This window comes from Carcharhinus amblyrhynchos, chromosome 19 (genome assembly GCF_965287045.1).
Source record: "Carcharhinus amblyrhynchos chromosome 19, sCarAmb.v2.hapA, whole genome shotgun sequence".
Classification (NCBI taxonomy): Eukaryota; Metazoa; Chordata; class Chondrichthyes; order Carcharhiniformes; family Carcharhinidae; genus Carcharhinus; species Carcharhinus amblyrhynchos.
This window is the reverse complement of record NC_137342.1, coordinates 38361019-38384701: the sequence shown is the minus strand read 5'-3', so window position 1 is coordinate 38384701 and position 23683 is coordinate 38361019. Positions and strand designations below refer to the sequence as shown.

The following is a 23683-nucleotide window of genomic DNA, read 5'->3' as shown; positions in this document are numbered from 1 at the left end:
AATTATGCACATGAATGGTCAGTTTGAGCAGGAAACAGAGTTTAGCATACGTGCAGGAAAGGACTGATTTTTCTGTGTTTTATTCCCACAATATAATCGGATCGATCTTGTTATTTTGTTTTAACTTTATAATATGGAGTAGGTCACTTTAAGCTTTGCCTTGCATTTTCCTGTTTATATTTTAAACCATGGTGTCCATCTTATTGCAGGTGTTTTCAGAGGTGGCTATGACATCCTTGTACGTGCCAGATTAGTAATGGCAGATGGAGTCACAATGCAGGTGACAGTCCGAAGTGAGGCAGAGATAGCTGTGGATGTCATCCTGGTTTCTGTTGGTTAAACTCGCATTGATTTAACTCATTTCAGTTTCCTACATTTTGAACTACTTGACTCCAATAGGGACCAGTTTAGGTGAGGAGTTGAAGTTTTTCTTGGTCCGTCAGGGTTATCACTGATGTGATGCTGCTTGATTAAAAGTTGATACTCAGACTAGTGTCTGAATATTCCTTCATTTTGTGAGACTAACAGATGTTTACAGTTTCGGTGTCAAGTGTTAAGACTGTCCATATAATTAAAAATACATGTTTTTTGTGAAACTACCTTTATTTACTAAAATAAAGATAAACTATGATCTTTGCATTGTGTGAAGTGTACAAAATTTCTGCAAAACCAGTTTCAATAAGGTTTAGATGAAATATCCATTGGAAACATGTTTTGAATATTCTTGCACTGTGGCTGTGCACAATAAGTGCTTCATTTAGGCAGCACAACAAACACCACATTGTAAAAGTACCAATGTCCAGTGACTATCTACATAGTATAATCTTTAACAGAATGGGTATGAACTGCAATTGTAGTGCTGTAATATGTTGGACTCGCAGTGAACAGAGTCCAAAACTTTCAATCACTCCAGGGTGAGACTGAGTTGTTCCAAATTCTTATACAAGTAAGGCTTCATGGATCTTTATGTAACAAAACCTTTTGATCAAATGAATGCTTTATTTTCCCCTCTGTTAACCTCAGTGAAAGACCAAGATCACTTACCATTAATAATTTGCAATTCAAGTGTGAAAGCCTTTAAACTAGTTTCTGGTGCAAGAGGAAAACTACACCCATTTACAATTGCTTACGCATAAGTTATTATCAGAACACTATCTACGGATGAAAATGATAAAGAGGAAAAGATATTTACTTAGAGAAGAGATTGCGAGATGCTTTTACAGAGATTTAACTACTGAGTAAGCAGTAGTCTGAATTTGCCATTCAAGTCTATTACACCATTCAATTAGATCATTTACCATAACACCAATCAACCACAGCTTTAAATTTTCAAGTGATTCCCTAGTTTGAACAGATGTCTACTCCATTTTGTAGGGGAAGCCCAGCTGTAATTTTGAAGTTATATCCCTTTGTTCTGAACTCTCCCACTGGAAAAAATTGAAAACTCCTAATCTTCTATTCAAACAGATTGCAAGCCTAGTCTATATATCCTGTCATAATCTAAACCCTATTGCCCCACATAGATTATAAGATTAATCAGTAGATCACCCGTTTTACTTGTCAAATTTAGCTAGCATAAACTAAATAATAAAACATATCTAATGGAAAGTAAGTGCAACTTGAAGGAAAATTACACAAATTAGTTCTGGCACAGAATGCCACACAATAACATATGAAATGAATGACTGCATTGACCTTTACAGCCAATTTCCTGCATTCCTGTTCCACAAAGCTGTGTGAAAAAAGCTTACCAAATCTGCAGATGAAGGTGTTACAGCTTAATCATGCTAAACGTTGTACAAAACTTCTACGATACCAAGGGAAATAAGAAACAGACCATTCTGCCCAATTGATCTATGCCAGTGTTTTATGTTCCAAGTAAACAACTTCCCACCCTACTTCAATTAACCCTATAGCAAACTCTTTTTTTTCCACCCTCATTATTATTGTTTAACTGCATCCAAGCTATTCCTCACAACTACTCCATTTGGTGGTATGTTCCCCATAACAAATGCATAGTTTGTTGTTCAGCATCCGAAAGGTTTAACACCTTAGATGTTGTGATCTGGTGACAAAAGTTCCACCTAAAGCATTAACCTAACCTTCTCATTCAGGTGCTGATTCATCTGATGTGCATTTTCAAAGTTTCCAGCATTTAACTTTTTCATTTGGCCTATAGTGAATCCAGTTTGTTACCAGAATTCTCATTATGCAGAAGCAGCTGATGAACGTTTACTAGTCCAGGAGGGTCATAATCCAGTGCTGTAACTGTCAATTCAGAAGGAGTTGATGAAGTTAATGTAGGCTTGTTCAAAACCCAAAGGGTCCTCGAGTTGAGGGTAATGATTGATATGGTCATCAAGAACTGACACTGTCGACTTCGGTACCAACTTCCTGAAAGAAAACAATTGTCTAGAGTAGAGAATCTTTCTGCTTAGACCTACCCAGAGGAGCTGCCATCTGCTCTTTCAACCAACAACTACAAGCAAACCATTAAATTTCACTAAGCAGCATGTAATATTGCTGCAGGAAAGCAGCAATTTGTTGTTTTAAAATGACTTCTTGACCCAAATGAACAATTTTTAACTGTGAGCAGGAGTAATATCTGCATGTCTAATCAGCTGAGGTTTCAGTATATGAGGGAACATTTTAAAAAAAAGGCAGACTTGCACTGATTGGATGAAAAGATGGAGTGCAGCGGTTCAAGAAAGCAGCCCACCATCACCTTCTCATACCCTTAGGAACGGGCAATAAATGGTGTCAGTGACGCTCACATCCCATGAAAGAATATTTTTAAATTAATTTAGCACCTTTCACTAACACCAGATGTCCCAAAGCACTTCAAAAGTACTTTATTGGCTGTGAAGTGTAGATCACTGTTGTAGGAAATGAGGCTGCCAATTTTCATATAAGTTCCCACAAACAGCAAAGTGATATTGACCGGATGCCTTTCAGATGTTAATTGAGGAATTAATATTTGGTGAAGACACCAGGGATAATTCCCCTGCTCTTCTTTAAACAAGTGCTAGGGGATCTTTTATGTTCACTTGTGGGGGACAAATTTGGTTCACCATTTCAGCTGAAAGATGGTGCCCCTCAGTATTGCACACTGAAATGTCAGCCTTGATTATTGTGCTCAGGTCCTGGAGTGAGATTTGAATCCACCATCTCTTGGCTCAAAGGTGAAAGTGGAATCAATAGACCCTCTGTTGACGCAGTGTACTCCATATTCTTTCAAAGATGATTATCTTTGAGGAAGTACTTATACAACAATATACTTAAAGCAGGGACTGTGTTGTCTTGGGAACAGGAATGAGACTTTTCCAGTCAGGTTAACATCTGTGCATACGTACGTAGCATCTGCTTTGAACTAAGACAACAAACATCAATTAAATCGAGATTGTTATTCTTGACCCTACACTCTATTCTAAGGTGACTACCTAGCAAAGAACAAATAATTCACATTTTATAGTGGCTTTTGTGATGCGCCAAAGCACGATATATACTTAATGTAGGGAATAAAACAGTTGGGAACGGCCAGGTTCTACACCTAGCAATAAGTTCTTGGCTTCTATTTACTTAGTACACCTCAAATAATAATGTCTTCACCTTTTTTTATATATCTTGTTACTGATAAGGTTCAGTGAAGCCTTCTTTGCTACCTCTTCCATAGTGTAAAGTTTTTCCTCACAGTTCATCTCTTTCATACACAGGATAAGGCTCATTGTTCTATTCTCCATCCAACAAATTATCTTCCTTGTCACGTACTAACTAAAAAATGAACACAAAGTATGATCAGGTCAGATCAATACACTTAAAACTTTAATGAAACTTTCTTTTTCACTCTTCAGGTTATGTATCCTAACATTATATTGTTACCACTAAAAGTTTGTTTGGACCTTGAAAGATGAGTACAGATGAGATAAGCCTTCCAGCCGACCTTTCCATATTCCCAAGACTGAGATGGCCTAAGTCTTTTTCTAAATCTGCTCAGTTGAGCCAATCCTATTGACTCTACATACATCCAAACTCCACATTCCCTTGACCTTCTTGCAAGGAAATTTTAGTTTTCTATATTCCTGCACAGCTTCATAACAGATCTCCATCCACAATACATAGCAAAGATTTAAGGGATGAAGACAATTCTTATATGTTCCAATTGTTTAATTAAGTGTTATAGAAGATAAAAATTATCACCACTTACTGATAAAGATCCAGAAACTCAGGATGAGGGTTCACACAATCCAGCGGTCCATAGATTAAATGCACTGCAACAAAAGTTAGATATTAGGCATTTTTTCATTTATTCAATCACTGCAGATATCTGTATTAGTTACTAACAATCAAGTCTTACAAGAAATCACAAGAATATTCATATTACATTGGAACAAGATATATTCATGAAAGGCCTAACATTTTGTTGGTTTAATTGGAGCTAACAAACTGCTGTAATTGGAACTGTTGGAATAAAATTAACTCAAACAGTATGCATTACTCAGAGACCCACCAATAACTCCAGCCAAAAGGAGTCACTAAAGAGCAAGCAATCTGGATGAATCATTTGTTGCTCGTTAACCCAGGGTGCAGAAACCAATCCTATCTTGAACATACTGATACTGAGATTAGCTAAATCAGCACAGCTGCAATTGAATCCATGATATCCCTGGTCTGTGTGCTACAGTACTATACAGCGCATTAATCCCACAAGTTTAAAATCTCCTGACGCAAGAAATATACTGGCAGCAAAAAAGGCATGGTTTTTACCAGGGTTATGTGTAAACATCTCATGTATCAGAATTGTTTATTACATTCTGTTCAACATACATGGAATAGAAGTCGAAGTCAAGGCTTTTACCCATCGATCTCTGTACTTCCATCTCTGATCAATAAACTGCAAAACACTGAAAAAGAATTAAATTATAATATGTTATACTGAGTTTTAAGAGTTGGGTCAATATGACAATGAAATATATTTTTATTAAATGAACTGGTGCTCTACATGGGATGAGAATGCACACCACCCAGATAGCCTTACAGGAAAGGGAAATTTCATTGTAACCACCTACACGTTATTTCTATTTCTTGAGCCTTCAATCTTTGCCTGCTTCTTTCTCATTCCAACTGAGTCCTTTTATCATCTCTCATTCTACGATCTTCTCCTGGAACCTCATCCACACAATAAAACACTGCCTTGGTGTTTCATTAATTTAATACCAGGCACTATCAGCATTAGGCATTTAATCCAAGACGTCATTTATCTTCCCCTCTTGACCAAGTAATATCTGCATTTCAATTACATTTTCCAGAATTGGATGCACTGGATGGAGGTAGAGAGAAGGATTCCTTGCTGCATCCATTTGAAACAGGCAGCAGCAGTGTGCCAGTTGACTGTGATTCTCTCTGCCTTCCCTATTTTTGTTTCTCAGCTTCCACCATGTAAGGAAATCCAGGCTGAGAAAGGCCATTTGGCCCATCCAGTCTACTCCATTCAAATTTTATAATTATTCCAGCAGAATTCTTGCCTGAACTACTTGTTTATATTCTACTTTAAGGAACATTAACCCTCCTATCCCATGCCTTGGTGAGGAGGGGAAAGATCAAACAGCCCCACTAATCTTTCTCTAGGTCTCAAATCTCCATTCCAGGCAGAATCCAGCTCCAGCTAAGGTGGAATCCAGCTAAGGATTCATCCAGAATCTCTTTTAATACTTCAGTCACAAATATTAGTAAACCTGTCCCACTCATAATATGCTCCTGGTAATTCCTCATGCTTTACAACATTGGATTTTAATGTAATTTGAACTAAGCAATGTAAATAATAAAACGTATTTATTGCCAAAATATTAATGATCAAATCATTTGAATTTGAAAACTTTGAATTAAGATGTACATAAAATGCTAAGTACTACAGAAAAAAACTTTTTGGCCCAACCTTATTGAGTTTTTTGAGAAAGTGACCAAAGAGGTGGATGGGGGTAAGGCAGTGGACGTGGTGTATATGGATTTTAGTAAGGCGTTTGATAAGGTTCACCATGGTAGGCTTCTGCACAAAATGCAGATGTATGGGATTGGGGGTGATCTAGGGAACTGGATTAGGAATTGGCTAGCGGATAGGAGACAGAGGGTAGTGGTTGACGGTAAATATTCATCATGGAGTTCGGTTACAAGTGGTGTGCCTCAGGGATCTGTGTTGGGGCCACTGCTGTTTGTGATTTTTATTAATGATCTGGATGAGGGTATAGTTGGGTGGATCAGTAAATTTGCTGATGACACCAAAGTCGGAGGTGTGGTAGATAGTGAGGAAGGGTGTCATAGTTTGCAGGAAGACTTAGACAGGTTGCAGAGCTGGGCCGAGAGGTGGCGGATGGAGTTTAATGCGGAGAAATGTGAGGTAATTCACTTTGGTAGGAATAACAGATGTGTTGAGTATAGGGCTAACGGGAAGACTTTGAATAGTGTGGAGGAGCAGAGGGATCTAGGTGTATGTGTACATAGATCCCTGAAAGTTGGGAATCAAGTAGATAAGGTTGTTAAGAAGGCATACAGTGTCTTGGCGTTTATTGGTAGGGGGATTGAATTTAGGAGTCGTAGCGTTATGTTGCAACTGTACACAACTCTGGTGCGGCCGCACTTGGAGTATTGTGTGCAGTTCTGGTCCCCACATTACAGGAAGGATGTGGAGGCTTTGGAGAGGGTGCACAGGAGGTTTACCAGGATGTTGCCTGGTATGGAGGGGAGATCCTATGAGGAGAGGCTGAGGGATTTGGGGTTGTTTTCGCTGGAAAGAAGGCGGCTAAGAGGGGATCTTATTGAAACATATAAGATGATTAGAGGTTTAGATAGGGTGGATAGTGATAGCCTTTTTCCTCTGATGGAAAAATCTAGCACGAGGGGGCATGGCTTTAAACTAAGGGGGGGTAGTTATAGGACAGATGTCAGGGGTAGGTTCTTTACCCAGAGGGTGGTGAGGGATTGGAATGCCCTGCCTGCTGCAGTTGTAAATGCGCCTAGTTTGGGGGCGTTTAAGAGGTCTGTGGACAGGTTTATGGACGAAAAGGGATTGGTTTAGGTTAGTGGGTCGTTGTTTTTTTTTTAACTGGTCGGCGCAACATCGTGGGCCGAAGGGCCTGTTCTGCACTGTAATGTTCTATGTTCTAACCTTCCATGGACAATCAGCTCTATTTTAAATTCTACCAACTCAACTCCTCCGCTGATGAAAGGATTAGTAATAATCCGCATTTCACCTGAGTTAAATCTGTATTGTACAGCCTTGACCCAGCAGCTTCCTTGGCATATCTGCAAAGTCCTAGCAGCTCAGGGAGAAAGCATGTTTGCCTACATCATTGGATTATCTGTAATTAACCTAGTAACACTCAATGCAATTCCTAACAAGGTATTTGGCTTTATGTTTTTAGACATATTTACCTACATGGCACTAGGTGTTGCATGTTGGGCACTTTTTCTCACAAGCACCATTCTGCAAGAATTGACCCTGGGAAAGGCTAAGGAATCCTTAGCTCTGTGGCACAGTGCAGAGCCCAAGGAATTATACTGCATGCCAAGTAAAAACACTGTAGTGACAGTAAAGTACAAGTAACATTTAAACCAATTGGCAAAATGTAATCAGGTCATTAGGAAATGTAATCACCCAGTACATATTTAGTTAGCATATTAACAGAGCACAGAACCTGCTGAACTGAAAGTTTTGATTTGGCCAATTAACATGTATTGCACTTTAATTACTGATATTTTAAACCCATTAGGCATTCAGCTCAATTAATCAGCTTCTACTGGGCTATGTCTTATTCTGTTGGCCATTTATAAGATTTATTTCCTCACTGTAGCAGCAGTCAGTAATCTGCTTCTCTTTTTTGAATTAAAAATGTAACACATTATTGCCTGTTCTGACTCCTCCTTCCCCATAACCTTGACAGTCCTTACATTTATTCATTCATCCAATCTTTACCATCTTCAGACTTTTAAAACACAACTGCAGGTATAATTCCACCTGCAATTCCTCCTCAACGTTATACAATATCCTGGAACTGTATCATCATTCCTTCACATTTGTGGAGTCATTATGCTGGGACTTCCTCCCTCACTGAGGGTGCACCTGCACTAGATGGACTGCAGCAGTTTAAGACAAAGGATCAGCACCACCTTCTCAAGGGCAATTAAGAGTGGTCAACAAATACCTACCTTGTCAGTAACACCCACATCCCATAATCAAATAAAGAAAAACCTCTTGAGTTATCCAATCACTTGGTTTAACTCTTCTGGCCTCCAACCATATGAAGAATGCTGGGGAAAGGGCCATGACTCAGTTCAGATTCACTGTACACATTAAAAATGCTCAGGAGGCAGGATAGTGGGAGAAGTACTTTTTTCAGATGGTGTTTTTGCAGCTTAGTAATAATAAGAGGAAAGTTCCAATGATCTTTATCAATAGTAGTATTGATGATAAAGAAAAATGGGAGGCTTCAAGTAGGAGACAGATCACACTTATATAAAACACCAATTAACAAACAAGGTGTGCTTGGCACAGATTCTCTCACAAATTTTGGAATGTTTGCACAATTAATACCATATGATGCAACCTACATCCTACGAGACTTTACATTTACCACATGTAGTGCGATTAGCTGCCTGGTTGCTATGATTTTGAGACAGTAAAAGTGCTAACTTCTGAGCAACAGTAAATACAACAGTACAACAAAACAACACTTGGGTTGCCTACAGACAAAGACTAACTGGAACCTGCAGCATTATGCCTTGCAGCAAGCTGTGAACAGAACATGGAAACTGAAAAGCTTTTGGTGCTTCACTCACCTGTCCATCACCAGGTTCCCATCATTGACCCGCATCATGGTCCACATGTCCCAGTACTCTGCATTTGTGGGCTGTGTGTGGGGTCCAAACACTGCACTGATTCTGGAAAAATCCAAAGTAAATATTCCTTTAGAAAATTTAATCACAGGCCAAAGTTTAATTTTTGACAAAAAGTTAATAAATGTGTCCGTGAAAGCTTTCGGGCTGTCATTAAAAATCACAACTAGTTCACTCATGTCCTTCGGGGAACGTAATTCCAATTCACACAACATGTGTGAATTTTTTCTGCCCTCTGATGTGGCTGAGGAAGCCACATAGAACTATCAGTAGGGATGGGCAATAAATGCCAGCTAATTTGTATTGGTGAAACTATCTGAGTCTTTAAGAAAAGAGGTGGAGTTGGCCTCATTTTAACATCTGATTCAATGGCAGGATATTTTGCAATACTGGATTAGATTATGCTCTTAAAATAGGACTTCCAACAAAAGAGTCCAAATAAGCCATCTTACAATATGTGTTCTTATTTCACTACTATATTAAAAATACATCACACCAACTTTTTTCAGAGTGAATTAAAGACAGTGTTCCCACAAACTTATTGGAAGTACTGTAATCACAATTTGGCTCTCACATTCAAGGCAGTATTGCCCTGTTTTGGCAGAGAGATTAAACTGAGTGGATTGAGAAAACGGAACTAACGCTGTCCAATTCTTGTTCAGAGGGGATCCGTTCGTTTCTGTTCCCCACTGGCTTTAATCTAAGTTATGCCAACTACACAGAGCTGCAGACCTCACCCTTTTGAAAAGAAGTAGTAGTTCATAAGTCTGGTAAAGATTGGTGAAAAGCACCCACTGTCTTTGAGCAGCTGTTGTAAAGAAAAGGAAAAAAATAGGAATTTAATTTAGAAAACTATTGTTCATATCTTAATTTTTAAAAAAGGTACTTACAGGTATTTTTAAACATTCATGTTCAACTGCCCGATTCTTTACTGGATGTTAAGAAGAAACATCCAAATATACTACAAGGAATCCCAAGTAGAGTGTCACATGTGGTCCATAAACCTCACTCCTTGTAGTCATAATTCCTGTTAGATTTGCGTATTAATATTTATCAGTGCTGTCTGCATTTGCCATTCCTTTATTGCTGTTAGCTATCACAATGTTATTTCAGGTTCTGCTCATTACATTATTTATTTCAGGTTCTGCTCATTACATGCCTCTATGGAACAAGTTTCTGAAGTCTCTGTCCCAAATCAATTCAACATCCCTTATAGATACAAAACTTATAACCATTTACCAAACAATGAGCCATGCCATGGTACAGTAACTCGTTATAATCAAAGAGAACAACAATAACTTTTTATTTATTTATTAGTTATAAGTAGACTTACATTAACATAGCAATGAAGTTATGGTGAAAATCCCTGTGTCACCACACACCGGTGCCTGTTCAGATACACAGAGAGAATTTAACATGGCCAATGCACCTAACCAGAACATCTTTCAGACTGTGGGAGGAAACCAGAGCACCCGGAGGAAACCCATGCAAACACAGGGAGAACATGCAAACTCCACCCCCACACACACACACACACACACACACACACACTTACCCAAGCTGGGAATCAAACCTGGGTCCCTGGCGCTGTGAGGCAGCAGTGCTAGCCACCATGCACAATGCCTACCAATTTCAAATCTTATTGAACATGTTGTTAGAGAAACAATGTAGTACTTATTTCAGAGAATGAGGGTGAATATATGTCAAAAATAATGTAAAGCCCAGGTGGATAAAATATGGAAATACTGAAATATCTCCATTAGTAATATTAGCAATATAAAATTCCACAGAAAGCAAACCCAGGAAGAAGCCTTTAAGTCTTGAATCAGGTACAATCCTCCAATTAGGTCATCTCTGTTCTTGTCAGCAACAAGATCCTAAGTACAGTCTGTGCAGAGTTATCTCCATATATAGATGATCTGGAGGAGGGGGCTGAGTGTAGGGTAACAAAATTTGCTGATGACACAAAGATGAGTGGAAAAGCAAATTGTGCAGAGGGTGTGGAAAGTCTGCAGAGGGATCTGGATAGGCTGAGCGAGTGGGCGAGGACCTGGCAGATGGAGTATAATGTTAGCAAGTGTGAGGTTATCCACTTTGGCAGAAATAATAGTAGGAGGGATTACTATTTAAAGGGCAAAAAGCTGCAGCATGCTACGGTGCAGAGGGACCTGGGGGTTCTTGTGCATGAGTTGCAAAAACCCAGTCTGCAGGTGCAGCAGGTGATCAAGAAGGCGATGGGATGCTGGCCTTTATAGCGAGGGGGATAGAATATAAAAGTAGGGAGATCTTGCTGCAACTGTACAGGGCACTGGTGAGGCCGCTGCTGGAGTAGTGTGTGCAGTTTTGATCGCCGCACTTGTGCAAGGACATTTTGGCCTTGGAGGGAGTGCAGAGGAGGTTCACTAGGCTGATACTGGAGATGAGGGGGTTGGACTATGAAGAGAGACTAAATAGACTGGGTCTGTACTTGTTGGAGTTTAGAAGGATGAGGGGGGATCTTATAGAAACATATAAGATAATGAAGGGAATGGATAGGGTAGAGGTAGAGAGATTCTTCCCGCTCAGAAAGGACAGTAGGACTAGAGGGCACAGCCTCAAGATAAGTGGGGGGCAGTTTAGAACAGAGTTGAGGAGGAACTTCTTCACTCAAAGGGTGGTGAATCTCTGGAATTCTCTGCCCGTTGAAGTGATGGAGGCTACCTCGCTAAATATATTTAAGGCACAGATAGATAGGTTTTTGACAGACAAGGGAATTACGGGTTATGGGGAGAGGGCAGGAAAGTGGAACTGAGCCACTTCAGATCAGCCATGATCTTGTTGGGTGGCGGGGCAGGCTCGAAGGGCTAGATGGCCTACTCCTGCTCCTATTTCTTATGTTCTTATATGATCTCACTTGCTGCCAACAATAAGATGCCACAACTCTTCCCTGTTGGGCACAAGGGAAGTAAAAAGCCAAGTCTCCTATTTCTAGTAAGCAGCCACTGATAGGCCTAGGAAAACCAAAATCAGTTTATCTGTTGACCAGTCTTCCAATTATGTCATAAGGAGGTCGCAGATGGATATCGATAGATTGAGTGAATGGGCAACATTCTGGCAGACGGAGTAAAATGTGGGAAAATGTGAAGTTGTCCACTTTGGCAGGAAGAATTAAAAAAGCAGAGTATTAATTAAATGAAGAACGACTGCAGAATTCCAAGGTGCAGAGGGGTGTTCCAGTGCATGAGTCACAAAAATTAGTATTCAGGTAGAGCGAGTAATTAAGAAGGCTAATGGACCTCTAGCCTTTATTGTGAGAGGAACTGAACAAAAGTAAGAGTGACGTGCTTCAGTTATACAGAGCATTGGTGAGCCCTCATCTGGAGTAGTGTGTGCAGTTTTGGCTCCTTATTTAAGGAAGGTTGTAAATGCATTAGATGCAATTCAGAGAAGGCTCACTAGATTGATACCTTGAATGGTTGTTTTACAAGGAAGGTTGGACTTAAGAAGAGCGAGGGGGTGACTTGATTGAAGTATACAAGATCTTGAATGGTTTTGACAAACTGGACCTGGAAAGGATGTTTCTCTTATGGACAAGTCCAGGATGAGGGAACACTGTTTTAAAATTAGGGGTTGCCCTTTTAGGATAGAGACTAAGTAAGTTTTCTTCTCTCAGAGGATTGTGTGACTTTGGAACACTCTGCGTTAAAAGGCGGTGGAGGCAGGTTCATTGAATATTTTTAAAGTAGAGATAAATAGATTCTGGTTAGGCAAGTGAATCAAAGGATATTTGGGGTAGCTGCGAATGTGGACTTTGAAACAGAAACAGACCAGCCACGATCTTTCTGAATGGCAGAGCAGGCTCAATGTGTCTAATGGCCCTCTGCTGCTCCTATTTTGTATGTTTGGATGCTTAAGTAGTTTGCCAAGACCAATGCCAGGACTAACAAGAAAAATAGACACTAGGGTGAAGAACTGGGCAGCTCCCATCAAATGGAACCATACTCCAGCAACTGTAGTGACACAGGGAGAGGAAGGAAGGGCGCAGAGGGAAAGAGATTTGGAAGTACAAAGTGATTCAAATGTTAACACATTGCTTAAGTTCTGGTAGCCTCTATTGAAAACATATATGGAAAAACAACAAAAAGAAATGGTTTAAGTACTATTCCCCTCAAGCTGTTGATTAATTGTTCTTGATTTGCTTCACAGTGAACAACGCTGAATCACCATACAACTTAGATGGAAATATACACAGAAAATAGAAGCAGGAGTAGGCTATTCAGCCCTCCGAGCCTGCTCCGCCATTCATTATGATCATGGCTGGTCATCAAATTCAATACCTATGACAGCCATATGAGCGGGCTACATATAGGGGGATATAGTAGGCCTTACTGAACATTGTAGGCTTGGGAATACATTTTGCCTCAGGAATGTTAGTCTTTGCCTGTTTAATAATGAATTTTTTTGTCTCCACAGGCATTTAAGTCCAGCAAGGGGCATGCAGGCGGCAGGTTGTAGTGGGCTGCTCTTGGATGTTGCTTCGGGAGTTGCCTATTGCTTCATGTCGTTGGTGTGCTTAAACTGGACCATCTCGAGGGCAACATGACAGCTCAGAGACTATCTCTGTTGCTGTGCGGACACATGGATTTGGGCCTGTGTCTGTGGGAGTTTGCACGTTCTCCCCGTGGTTGCGTGGGTTTCCTCCGGGTGCTCCGGTTTCCTCCCACATCCCCCAAAGATGTGCTTTTAGGCTGATTGATTGGGTACTAAATTGTCCCTAAATTGGACCTCCCTGATCCTCGCACGTTAGGTGTAGACTAAAATCATGAATAGGTCACTGAGATAGTTGGACGGTGGCGCAGGCTCGTTGGGCCGAAGGGCCTGTTTCCCGTGCTGTGTTGTTCTTTATAATCTCTTCTTTATAATATCTTGATTCTCCTTTCCTCCCCACATCCCTCCTCTGCCCCCCACCAACCCTCTCCCTATCCCTGGATTCCTTTAACTCATGGACCTATTTCTAATTCCTTCTTGAAATCACGCAATGTTTTGGCCTCAACTACTTTTTGTGGTAGTGAATTCCACAGATACATCACTCTCTGGATAAAGAAATTTCTCCTCATCTCATTCCTAAAAGATTTACTCCTTATCCTCAAACTATGACTCCTAGTTCTGGACTCCCCCATCACTGGGAACATTCTTTCTGAATCTACCCAGTCTAACACGGTTCGAATTTTGTAGGTTTCTATGGGATCCCCTCTCACTCTTTTAAACTCAATGAATATCCCAAAAATCAACCTGGTAAACTTTCACTGTAGTTCCTCAATAGCAAGTATATCCTTTCTCAGATAAAGGCACCAAAACTGCACACAATATTCCAGGTGTGGCCTCATCAATTCCTTAAACAATTGCAGTAAAACATCCCTGCTCCTACACTTAAATCCTCTCGCTATGAAGGCCAACATACCATTGCCTTCTTTACTGCCTGCTGTACCTGCATGCTTACTTTCAGAGACTGATGAACAAGGACAGCAAAGTCTTACTGAGGATCCACCTCACAATTTACACCCATTCAAATAACAATCTGTCTTCCTATTTTAAGTGGATAACCTTATCTTTATCCATATTGTACTGCATCTGTTATGCATATGCCCACTCAGCCTGTCCAAATCATGCTGAAGCATCTCTGCATCCTCTTCACAATCCAGAGACAGGTGGGGTGCATATACCTGCTGCAGCTCATCTTTACTCATCCTGAATGAACATTCATGATTACCAAATATTACAATGCTGGCAGCACTTTTGCACCCTACAACTTTGTCTGTTCCCTGCTGTGGTTTTACCGCTTGCTGTGTTTAGCATGACTGACAGGAAACTAGTGCTTTAAGGCTTCAAGACATCAGCACATTACAATGGCCTGTTTCTGTGATGTCAACTCATTCAGTCCAACCGGTCAATGTTGGTGTTCATGCTTCCTATGAGCTTTTCCTGTTCTATTCACTTCACCTGTCAACACCTCCTTCTAGGGCAGCACACTGGCACAGTGGTTAGCACTGCTGCCTCACAACACCAGGGACTTGGGTTTGATTCCCAGCTTGGGTCACTGTCTGGGCAGTCTCCATGTTCTCCCCGTGTCTGCGTGGGTTTCCTTCAGTTACTCTAGTTTCCTCTCACATCCTGAAAGATGTGGTGGTTAGGTGTATTGGCCGTGCTAAATTCTCACTCAGTGTACCCGAACAAGCACCGGAGTATGGCGATGAGGGGATTTTCACAGTAACTTCATTGCAGTGTTAAATGTAAGCTACTGACACTAATAAGTAAACTTAAATCTATTTCTTTCTGTTTCATGTGCTTATATAACTTCCACAAATGTATCTATGACATATTCAGTTCTCATTTGAGCTCAACACAACATAATTAATTTAGGTTTTTAAAAAATGGATAAGATACAGACCTTCTGTATAAACCTTGGGTGGTTTGTCTCTGGAAAAATTCCTGAAATTATTACAAAGAATATGAAGTAAGCTCGAATCGGAAATTATATAAATTGGGGTTAATCATTTTAACAAGATAAGCAAATAGATGAATACCTCCATTTGACAAACACAGGCTATTAATCATCAGATGTCCAGGTTTACTGTGTTCAGACCTAACAAAACAGGAGAGATAATGTTCAATCACAAACTGTGAAACTTTCTATAGTGGAATTTACTACAGTTACAACAGACATGGGTTCTACTATAGACGCTGGCCTCTACCAGGACTAGCACCAATAGAGTCTGGAAAACAGGATCACCTGGGCAGTTCAGCCAAACGTTCTTGCTCAGGAACAGTGGCCTCATCCATCAGCAGAGGCAGTTACGTGCCGCGCTACAATCAGTGGCCCAATCAGTTTTTGCTTGAGGCTGGTGCTCAGCTATACAACCTCATTTAGGTTTGATCCATGGTCTATGCCCAGTTATAACGTCTGTTGTAGGTAAAATGTTAGAATCCGTCATCAAGGAGGAAATAGCGAGACATCTTGAGGGGAACTGCTTGATAGAGCAGACGCAGCACGGTTTCGTTAAGGGGAAGTCATGTCTGACAAATTTATTGGAGTTCTATGAGGATGTGTCTAGGGCGGTGGATAGAGGAGAGCCGGTGGATGTGGTCCTTCTTGATTTTCAGAAGGCGTTTGACAAGGTACCTCACAAGAAGTTATTGCAGAAGGTAAGGGGGCATGGAGTTGGGGGTAGGGTGTTAGCGTGGATAGGGGATTGGCTGTCAAATAGGAGGCAGGGAGTGGGGGTTAATGGGTGCTATTCGGATTGGCGGTTGGTGACTAGTGGAGTGCCCCAGGGGTCGGTGCTGGGGCCTCAGCTATTTACTATTTATATAGATGATCTGGAGGAGGGAACTGAGTGTATGGTGTCGAAATTTGCTGATGACACCGAGATTGGTGGAACGGCAAATTGCGCGGAGGGTGTGGAGAGTCTGCAGAAGGATCTAGATAGGCTGGGCGAATGAGTCAGGAACTGGCAAATGGAATTTAATGTTGGCAAGTGCGAGGTGGTCCACTTTGGTAGGAATAATGGTAGAAAGGACTATTACTTACGTGGCGAAAAACTGCAGAAGGCAACGGTGCAGAGGGACCTCAGGGTCCTTGGGCATGAGTCGCAAAAACCCAGCCTGCAGGTGCAGCAGGTGGTCAGGAAGGCGAATGGGATGCTGGCCTTCATAGCGAGGGGGATTGAATATAAAAGTAGGGAGGTCTTGCTGCAGCCGTATAGGGCACTGGTGAGGCCGCAGCTGGAGTACTCTGTGCAGTTTTGGCCGCCGCACTTACGCAAGGATATTTTGGCCTTGGAGGGAGTGCAGAGGAGGTTTACTAGGCTGATGCCGGAGTTGAGGGGGTTGAGCTATGAGGAGAGGCTGAATAAACTAGGCTTGTACTCATTAGAGTTTAGAAGAATGAGGGGAGATCTCATTGAGACGTATAAGATGATGAATGGGATGAATAGGATAGAGGTGGAGAGACTCTTCCCGCTCAGAAAGGACAGTAGGACTAGGGGGCACGGCCTCAAGATAAAGGGTTTAGAACGGAGCTGAGGAGGAACTTCTTCACTCAAAGGGTGGTGAACCTCTGGAATTCTCTGCCCGTTGAAGTGGTGGAGGCTGCCTCGCTAAATATTTTTAAGACGCGGGTTGATGGGTTTTTGATAAGCGAGGGGATTAAGGGTTATGGGGAAAGGGCGGGAATGTGGAACTGAGCCACGACAGATCAGCCATGATCTTACTGAATGGCGGGGCAGGCTCGAAGGGCTAGATGGCCTACTCCTGCTCCTATTTCTTATGTTCTTATGTTATGATCTCAATAAGGCAGCAACAGTGGTATGGCAATGCCTTAAAACTGCTCACAGTAAAGGTGAAAAACATTCAAGTTCTCTGCTGATCACAATCCAAATAACCTGTTGAACACCAGCTAAAGACAGGCACAGATTTTAGACAAGCGAACACAATGCCTAAAGAGAACAGCTAATAAAGCACTCAGAGGGCAAAGCTGGGACCAGTGAAACATAACCTCACCAGGATCTCTGTATATGCAATCTTTGAAAAAATACACATTATTGCTGAGTCCATGACTTGCCCCACCCTAATTGCCACTCAATTTTAAAGTGATAACCTGTACAACAGCTCCAGTGCGACGGTGTCTCCGTAATCATGGGCCAGGATGTTGATCTTCTGCTGAGCAAGGCCGAGTTCCACCATTAGCCGCTGGACAATATCTGCCTGCTCAAAGATGGAGTATCTGTGTAGCCTCTAGTGAAGAGCAAATGCATTCCCAATAACGAACACCCCCAATCACTTGCCAAAATAGATATAATTCAGGACAATACTTGCAACTAGATAAAGACATCATTAACAACATAAAAACATAATTACATTCAGCCACTTTGAAGAGTTTCTCCCAGTGAATTACTTCTTTGAAGTATATAGGTCCATTGCCAATGAACAGCAATGCATATGACCCATGAATGAAAGAATGTCAGAGAGAAATCAAATTTGCATTTATATAATTGCTTTTCACGGCATCAGGGCATTCCAAAGTGTTTCAGGGTCAATGAGATCATTTTGAAGTATAGGCATAGCTTTAACGTTGGAAATGCGACAGTGAATTTCTGGAAAACCAGCAATGAAATAATGACCAGATAATCTGTTTTATGTTGACTGAGGGATAAATATTAGCATGGGCATTTGCATAATCACAGAAGTAAAATCTTCCATGAACCAGCACAATCTGGCATCATAGTAGAATGTAGTGTTTTTTTTGTTATTTCCATTATAAAGTATTTAAGAGTGGTAACCTGGAGCAGATTGATTAATATAGCTGAGAATAAATTTATCACCAAAATTAAGCATGTTTATTAAGGGTGTCCAATCGTCGATTTGAGTTACCTGACTTAAAGTTACTGAAAATGAATTTGAATTACTATACTGAATCGTTCATATGCTTTCATTGCTGTATGTCAGCCAATTTCTTAGTAAATTAAATCATTTTATCTGAAAAATCTTCAAAAAGCACACCCAATCTGAAGAGTTCTCCAAACCAAATCTCATAATATTAACTTGAAGGGTGTGATGGGTTGGGACGCCTGATTCAGGGAAATTGAATCCTGAACCAGCATTAAAAAAATCTCTAAAAACACAATTTAAGTTGTAACTCATCTATCTTGCAAATTCTCAGGTTTTTTTTACTTGAGTTCAGCTGATTTTGCTCAAATTGTGCTGGTCAAACTAGCAGAAATGAGCAGAAACTCACTCCCTATTAGTTTAGTGCAAGTAAAAAAACTTACAGTTGACAACCAGTCAGCAATCTGCAGACTATGAGTTATGTCTGCCACTTAAAGGGTTGACCTTTACACAAAGAAACTAAATATTCCTCAGCGACCAGAAACTCACAGGTTTATCACTGAATCCAAAGCCAAGAAAATCTAGTGCGATAACTCGATTAAACCTCAACGTTAAACCTTCCCAGATCTGAAACAAAAAAGATTACAATCCATTTTAGTGCTCTCCAACATTCAATGAGGTGGGCTAGTGACACCTTTTAGGTGCTATAGAAGATACTGCTCAAATAAAGAGATCCCATTGATTACTCACTCCCGTTCATTTCAAAATTAAAACTTTTAGTTTAAAAGTACTCTAGGATTGAGGCTGTACTAAATTAAATTGGTTTCCAGTAGCAATTAGAAATAAAAATCCTGGCCTATTACACCCCTACTGAGGAAAGCTGAGCAATAACCAGCTAAGTCCCTGCTGCCATCCTATCAACTGGAATATCAAAGCTCAATACTCTTAAGATTTTAGGTATTTTGACAATTAAACCTCCACTGCATTCACTCTGGTCCTGTCTCTATGTCAGTCTGTGTTCTCTGCATGTCTGTATGGGTTTTTATCTGGGTGCTCTGGTTTCCCCCCCCAGAGTATGAAAGACGTGCTGGTTAGATGCACTGGCCGTGCTAAATTCTCCAACAGGCGCCAGAGTGTGGCGACAAGAGGATTTTCTAAGCCTACTTGTGACACCAATAAATAAAACTTGAAAATAATATTTTATACACAACATGTGCTCACTCTTCAAAGTCACAGCCCCCCATCCCACATTAAAATCAAACGGAGGGAAAATAATTTTAAAAATTTGACTAAGTCTCGGCATTCTTCTACCCTACTTCTTACCTTGTGCCAGTCATAGCTTGATGTCGGGAAGCCATGCAACAGGATCACTATGTCGGAACTGCCGACAGCACCCAAGGAATCTGAAATTCACATGCAGATCACATTTAAATATCTCAAAAGGAAATCAATCGGTTCCATTGGTTAATATATAAGTTAGAGATCCCATTGCACTAATTGAAGGCAAGCAGAAATCTGTGCCAGCATTCCTCTCTAAACTATCAAAAACAACAGATTCATTCATCTTATTGCTGTTTGTGGGAAACTGCTTTGCACAAACATTTGCCCCCATTTATCAACATAAACCTCAAAATAATTAATTCTGTTAAACACCGAGATAATTCAGTGATAAGTTGGAATGTAAATTGAAGTGTTATCTAAAACAAAAGCCGAAAGTATTGGAAAAGCTCATTAAAAATCCTTTTTGTTTTCTTTTGTGGGATGTGGGTGTCACTGGGAAGGCAAGGATTTGTTGCCCATCCCTAATTTCCCTTGAACTAAACGTATCAGGGGATAGTCAACTGCATTGTCATGGGTCTGGAGTCATATGCAGGCCAGACCAGGTAATGATGGAAGGTTTCCTTCCATAAAGGACAATAATGAACCAGATGTGTTTTCACGACAATCAATGTCATTTTCACCATAATCAAGATTAGCTTTCAATTCAAAATTTACTACACCAGCTTCCATTGTGGGATTTCAACCTGTGTTCCCAGAGTCCTGGTGCCCTGGGTCTCTGGGTTACAGGGTTACAAATCCAGTGACTCCACTACATGTCCCTCCCCCACCTTATCCAGAAGAGTTTCCAAAGAAAAGTCATATTAGACTTAAAACATTCACTCTGTTTCTCTCTCCACAGATGCAATCAGACCTGCTCTGAGGTCTGCAGTATTTTGCTTTTCAGTTACTATTTCCTCACTTGTCCATGTGCAGCCTTCTTCCCAAGAGACACACTTTGGGCCCAGGCACAAGGTGGATGATAAAGGTTGCTCTGGATCAAATTCTTAAAGTAGCATCATGCCATCATTAAGCACTAATGAAACATGACATATTTGGGTGATAGTAACTTGAAATTAATGCCTCTCCAATGAAGGCTTTGCTACAGAGGGTTTCTTACCGAGTCAGGAAGCTGGTGATTATTGCAGATGGCCAAAGTCTCCTCTCAACATAAAATGGCACAATTTCAGATACAATTTTTAACATATTTGGTGAGCTTCTCACATCATGCAGTTTTTCATTTGAAACACACCGTGCTCAAAGAAAGACTATCGTAACTAACTCCTCATAAAGACAGTATGACTAATTTCACGGGCATCATAACTTCGAAAACACGCAAGATGCATTTTCAACAGTATTTTCCTGAAAAGTCAAAATAAAAGTGTTTTCAGAGGTACAAGCCAACCCAAGACAAACATTCCTATTTATGACACATACAGAGCAATGGGTATAAACACTTCCGTATAGCACAACTGCAGATTCATTAAAGCCACATCGTCAGAACATTCAGAACAGAGTTATCCCATCTGTCATTTTATTAGATCATTGTCATATCATGCAAAGCCCTCACCTCTGTAAAATATGCGGTGGTCTTTGAAGGTAAAGAAGGTTCCAAGCATTCTCCATGAATACAGAGATGGTGAAAGACTTGGGGGAGGAAGGTTAAGATAGACAGCAATGAGTGGTGCAGCAAGAAGTGCAACCTGGATCCACCACTCTTTCATCCTTAAAGCAAAAACAGCCAGGTCAGGATTCTTGAAACAAAAGCATATTTCAATCTTGCATCTTCCTTACGAGCAAAGTTCACAATTAGACATTGGTGAGAAAAAAAAGTTACCATCAATAACCACAGAATTATATGCCAAACATTGTGATCTTCCCAAGCTCTATAACCTCCTCTCCACGAGAAGAGAACATAATTTTCCAATGCTTTTTCAACATTATGGCTAAGTTTTTAAAACATGACCTGCAGAGGCAAACATCTACGGAACCCTGTTAACCCATCGGCCAAATCTACACTTTCCCTGCATATAAAACAGAAAGGCAGGCTCAGTCCTGAAGAAGCCCAGAATTCAGCAGCTTGTCACATACTCTACCCAAACTCACAAATGGGTAAGGGCTCTTAGGCCTGTGCTGAGTTCCAGGACCTGAATCAGGACAATATTTGCAGCTTTACAATTGATCAATGAGTTCCTGCAGTAGACAGAGAGATGGAGAGAGAGAGGAAAGTTATCTAGAGTTTCTGCTGCTGCAGGTAATCCAGTGATGCCCACCCCCATGCACGTGAAGGTGTGTGTTTTAAAAATGTTATACCCACATCTGGTTTTCAATTAGGCTGGCAGTAACAGCCCCCATTGAATGGGTCCTGGAAATTTGTACATGACGTGCAAAATACCATAAAACAACTTTACATATTGCCTTTAATGTTGTAGAATGTCCCCAAGACACTTCACAGAAGTGATACTAAACAAAATTTGACACTGGACCACAATTCAATCCAACATACACACCTTCAGCATGGGAGGTCAGGCCAAAGGTTGCCAATCCTCCAGAAACATTCTAGAGTCTTCAGGAATCAGACACTAATCTGAAATACAAGGAAAGCAGCTCTGAAAAAAAAATCACAAGGCCACTATAATCTGTATTATTATTCATTCTGTTTCATTATTCTTCTTTAATAGTAATATCAATATTGAAAATGGAGGAAGGATCTGTTTGGGCAGGGCAGTAAATGCCTGGAAGCATTGGAACCTCCCGCCTGAGTTAACAAAGCAGGGAGGAGGAAAAGGAGATAAGAAGAAAACAAAAGGTATTTAGATCAAAATGGCCTGACATTCACCAAAAGTTCTTTCTTTTTAAAAAAAATCTGAACACGAAATATGCTGGACATAAACACAGACTTAATATGAGTCGCTGACCAGGTTTTAAAATAGTTCTTCAAACTCGTTTTAATATAATGTACAATAACTTCACTCTTCAGCAAAAGGCTGACAAGTGATCCAGTGCAAAACTTTTTCAAACAAGTTTAAACACCATTTGACCTACTTAAAACACTTACTTTTCAAATCGGAATTTGGATTTAAATGTTAATACTGAAGGTAAATATAAATGCTAATTGGGTTCATTTTTTTTAATGTGGAAGAACTTAGTAACATTAGTCCCTGAGCTGCCACCCAGGTAAGTGAGAGGCAGCTGCCACTTACCTGTACCCAGGTGAGCTCTCATAGCCACACAGCCCGTCTCACCTGAGGATACTGTTGTTCACAGGCCGATTCCGATGACCTCTTCGCCCCGCCCTCCTCACTATCCCCGCGGCGCTCAGCGAGTAGCATGTCTCCCACTGCTGGCCAGGAGGGTTAGCTGCAGGACCACATCCCTGTCACCTTTCACAGATCAACCCCCCTGCAGCAATGTAGGACTTAAAAATAAAGTTTCAGAGTTTATTAATTTGTGCCACAAGTAGGTTTACATTCACACTGCAATTAAGTTACTGTGAAAATCCCCTGGTTGCCAGCCTCCAGCATCTGTTCGGGTAGGGCAGCATGGTGGCACAGTGGTTAGCGCCGCTGCCTCACAGCACCAGGACCCACGTTCAGTTTCTGGTTTGGCTCATTGAGCGGAGTCTGCATGTTCTCCCGTGTCTGCATGGGTTTCCTCTGGCTGCTTCGGTTTCCTCCCATAGTCCAAAGATATGCGGGTTAGGTGGATTGGCCATGCTAAATTGCCCCTCAGCCTGGGGAACTAACTAGGATAAATACATGGGGTTTTGAGGTTAGGGCCTGTGCAGGATTGTGGTCGATGCAGACTCAATAGACTGAATAGCTTCATTCTGCACTGTATGATTCTATGATTCTCTGGCTGACTGTGTGGAGTTAGCATATTCCCCCCATGTCTGCATGGGTTTCCTCCGGGTGCTCCAGTTTTCACCGTCTGCAGGACATGCTGGTTAGGTGCTTTGGCCATGCTAAACTCTCCCTCAATGTACCTGAACATGTTTCCGGAGTGTGGCTACTAGGGGATTTTCACAGTAACTTCATTGCAATGTTAATGTAAGCCTACTTGCGACATTAATAAATAAATTTAAAACTGAGGCATCTAACCAGCATGATTTTTGGAC

The 23683-nt window shown here is 40.9% G+C and overlaps 2 protein-coding genes across 6 annotated transcripts in view; one reads left to right on the top strand and one right to left on the bottom strand.

Annotated features, from left to right (window-relative positions):
- Window positions 1–636, top strand: part of copg2 (COPI coat complex subunit gamma 2) — a 54535-nt gene extending 53899 nt beyond the window's left edge. For both annotated transcript variants that reach the window (XM_080207643.1, XM_080207644.1), the window contains exon 24: window positions 210–636. In XM_080207643.1, coding sequence (XP_080063769.1) covers window positions 210–340 — 131 coding nt within the window. In that variant the 3' untranslated portion in view covers window positions 341–636. The remainder of the gene's footprint in view (window positions 1–209) is intronic.
- Window positions 585–22856, bottom strand: mest (mesoderm specific transcript). Of its 4 annotated transcripts, XR_013888998.1 has the most exons (14): window positions 22770–22848; window positions 22077–22153; window positions 21137–21291; window positions 19573–19652; window positions 18799–18876; window positions 17522–17658; window positions 15450–15508; window positions 15314–15354; window positions 9624–9694; window positions 8830–8931; window positions 4825–4901; window positions 4205–4268; window positions 3610–3771; window positions 2284–2394 (listed from the first exon to the last, which is right to left on the bottom strand). XR_013888998.1 is itself a non-coding variant. In XM_080207645.1 (13 exons), the coding sequence occupies exons 3-13, from the start codon at window positions 21288–21290 to the stop codon at window positions 2277–2279; spliced, it is 981 nt and encodes a 326-aa protein (XP_080063771.1). In that variant the 5' UTR covers window position 21291; window positions 22077–22153; window positions 22770–22848; the 3' UTR covers window positions 585–2276. The 4 variants fall into 4 exon arrangements, 3 of the variants coding, with proteins under 3 accessions (XP_080063771.1, XP_080063772.1, XP_080063773.1); XM_080207645.1 differs by lacking the exon at window positions 3610–3771 and having other exon boundaries at window positions 585–2394; XM_080207646.1 differs by lacking the exon at window positions 3610–3771 and having other exon boundaries at window positions 585–2394; window positions 22077–22175; window positions 22770–22833.
- Window positions 22857–23683: the final 827 nt, after the last annotated feature.

Coding starts and splice junctions, on each gene's coding strand:
- mest (XM_080207647.1), bottom strand. CDS start 21,290: ATGAAAGAGTGGTGGATCCAGGTTGCACTTCTTGCTGCACCACTCATT. Junction 9,695..15,313: donor ACCCAAGGTTTATACAGAAG/GTCTGTATCTTA, acceptor TCTTTACAACAG/CTGCTCAAAGACAGTGGGTG. Junction 8,932..9,623: donor TACTACTTCTTTTCAAAAGG/GTGAGGTCTGCA, acceptor GGATTTTTCCAG/AATCAGTGCAGTGTTTGGAC.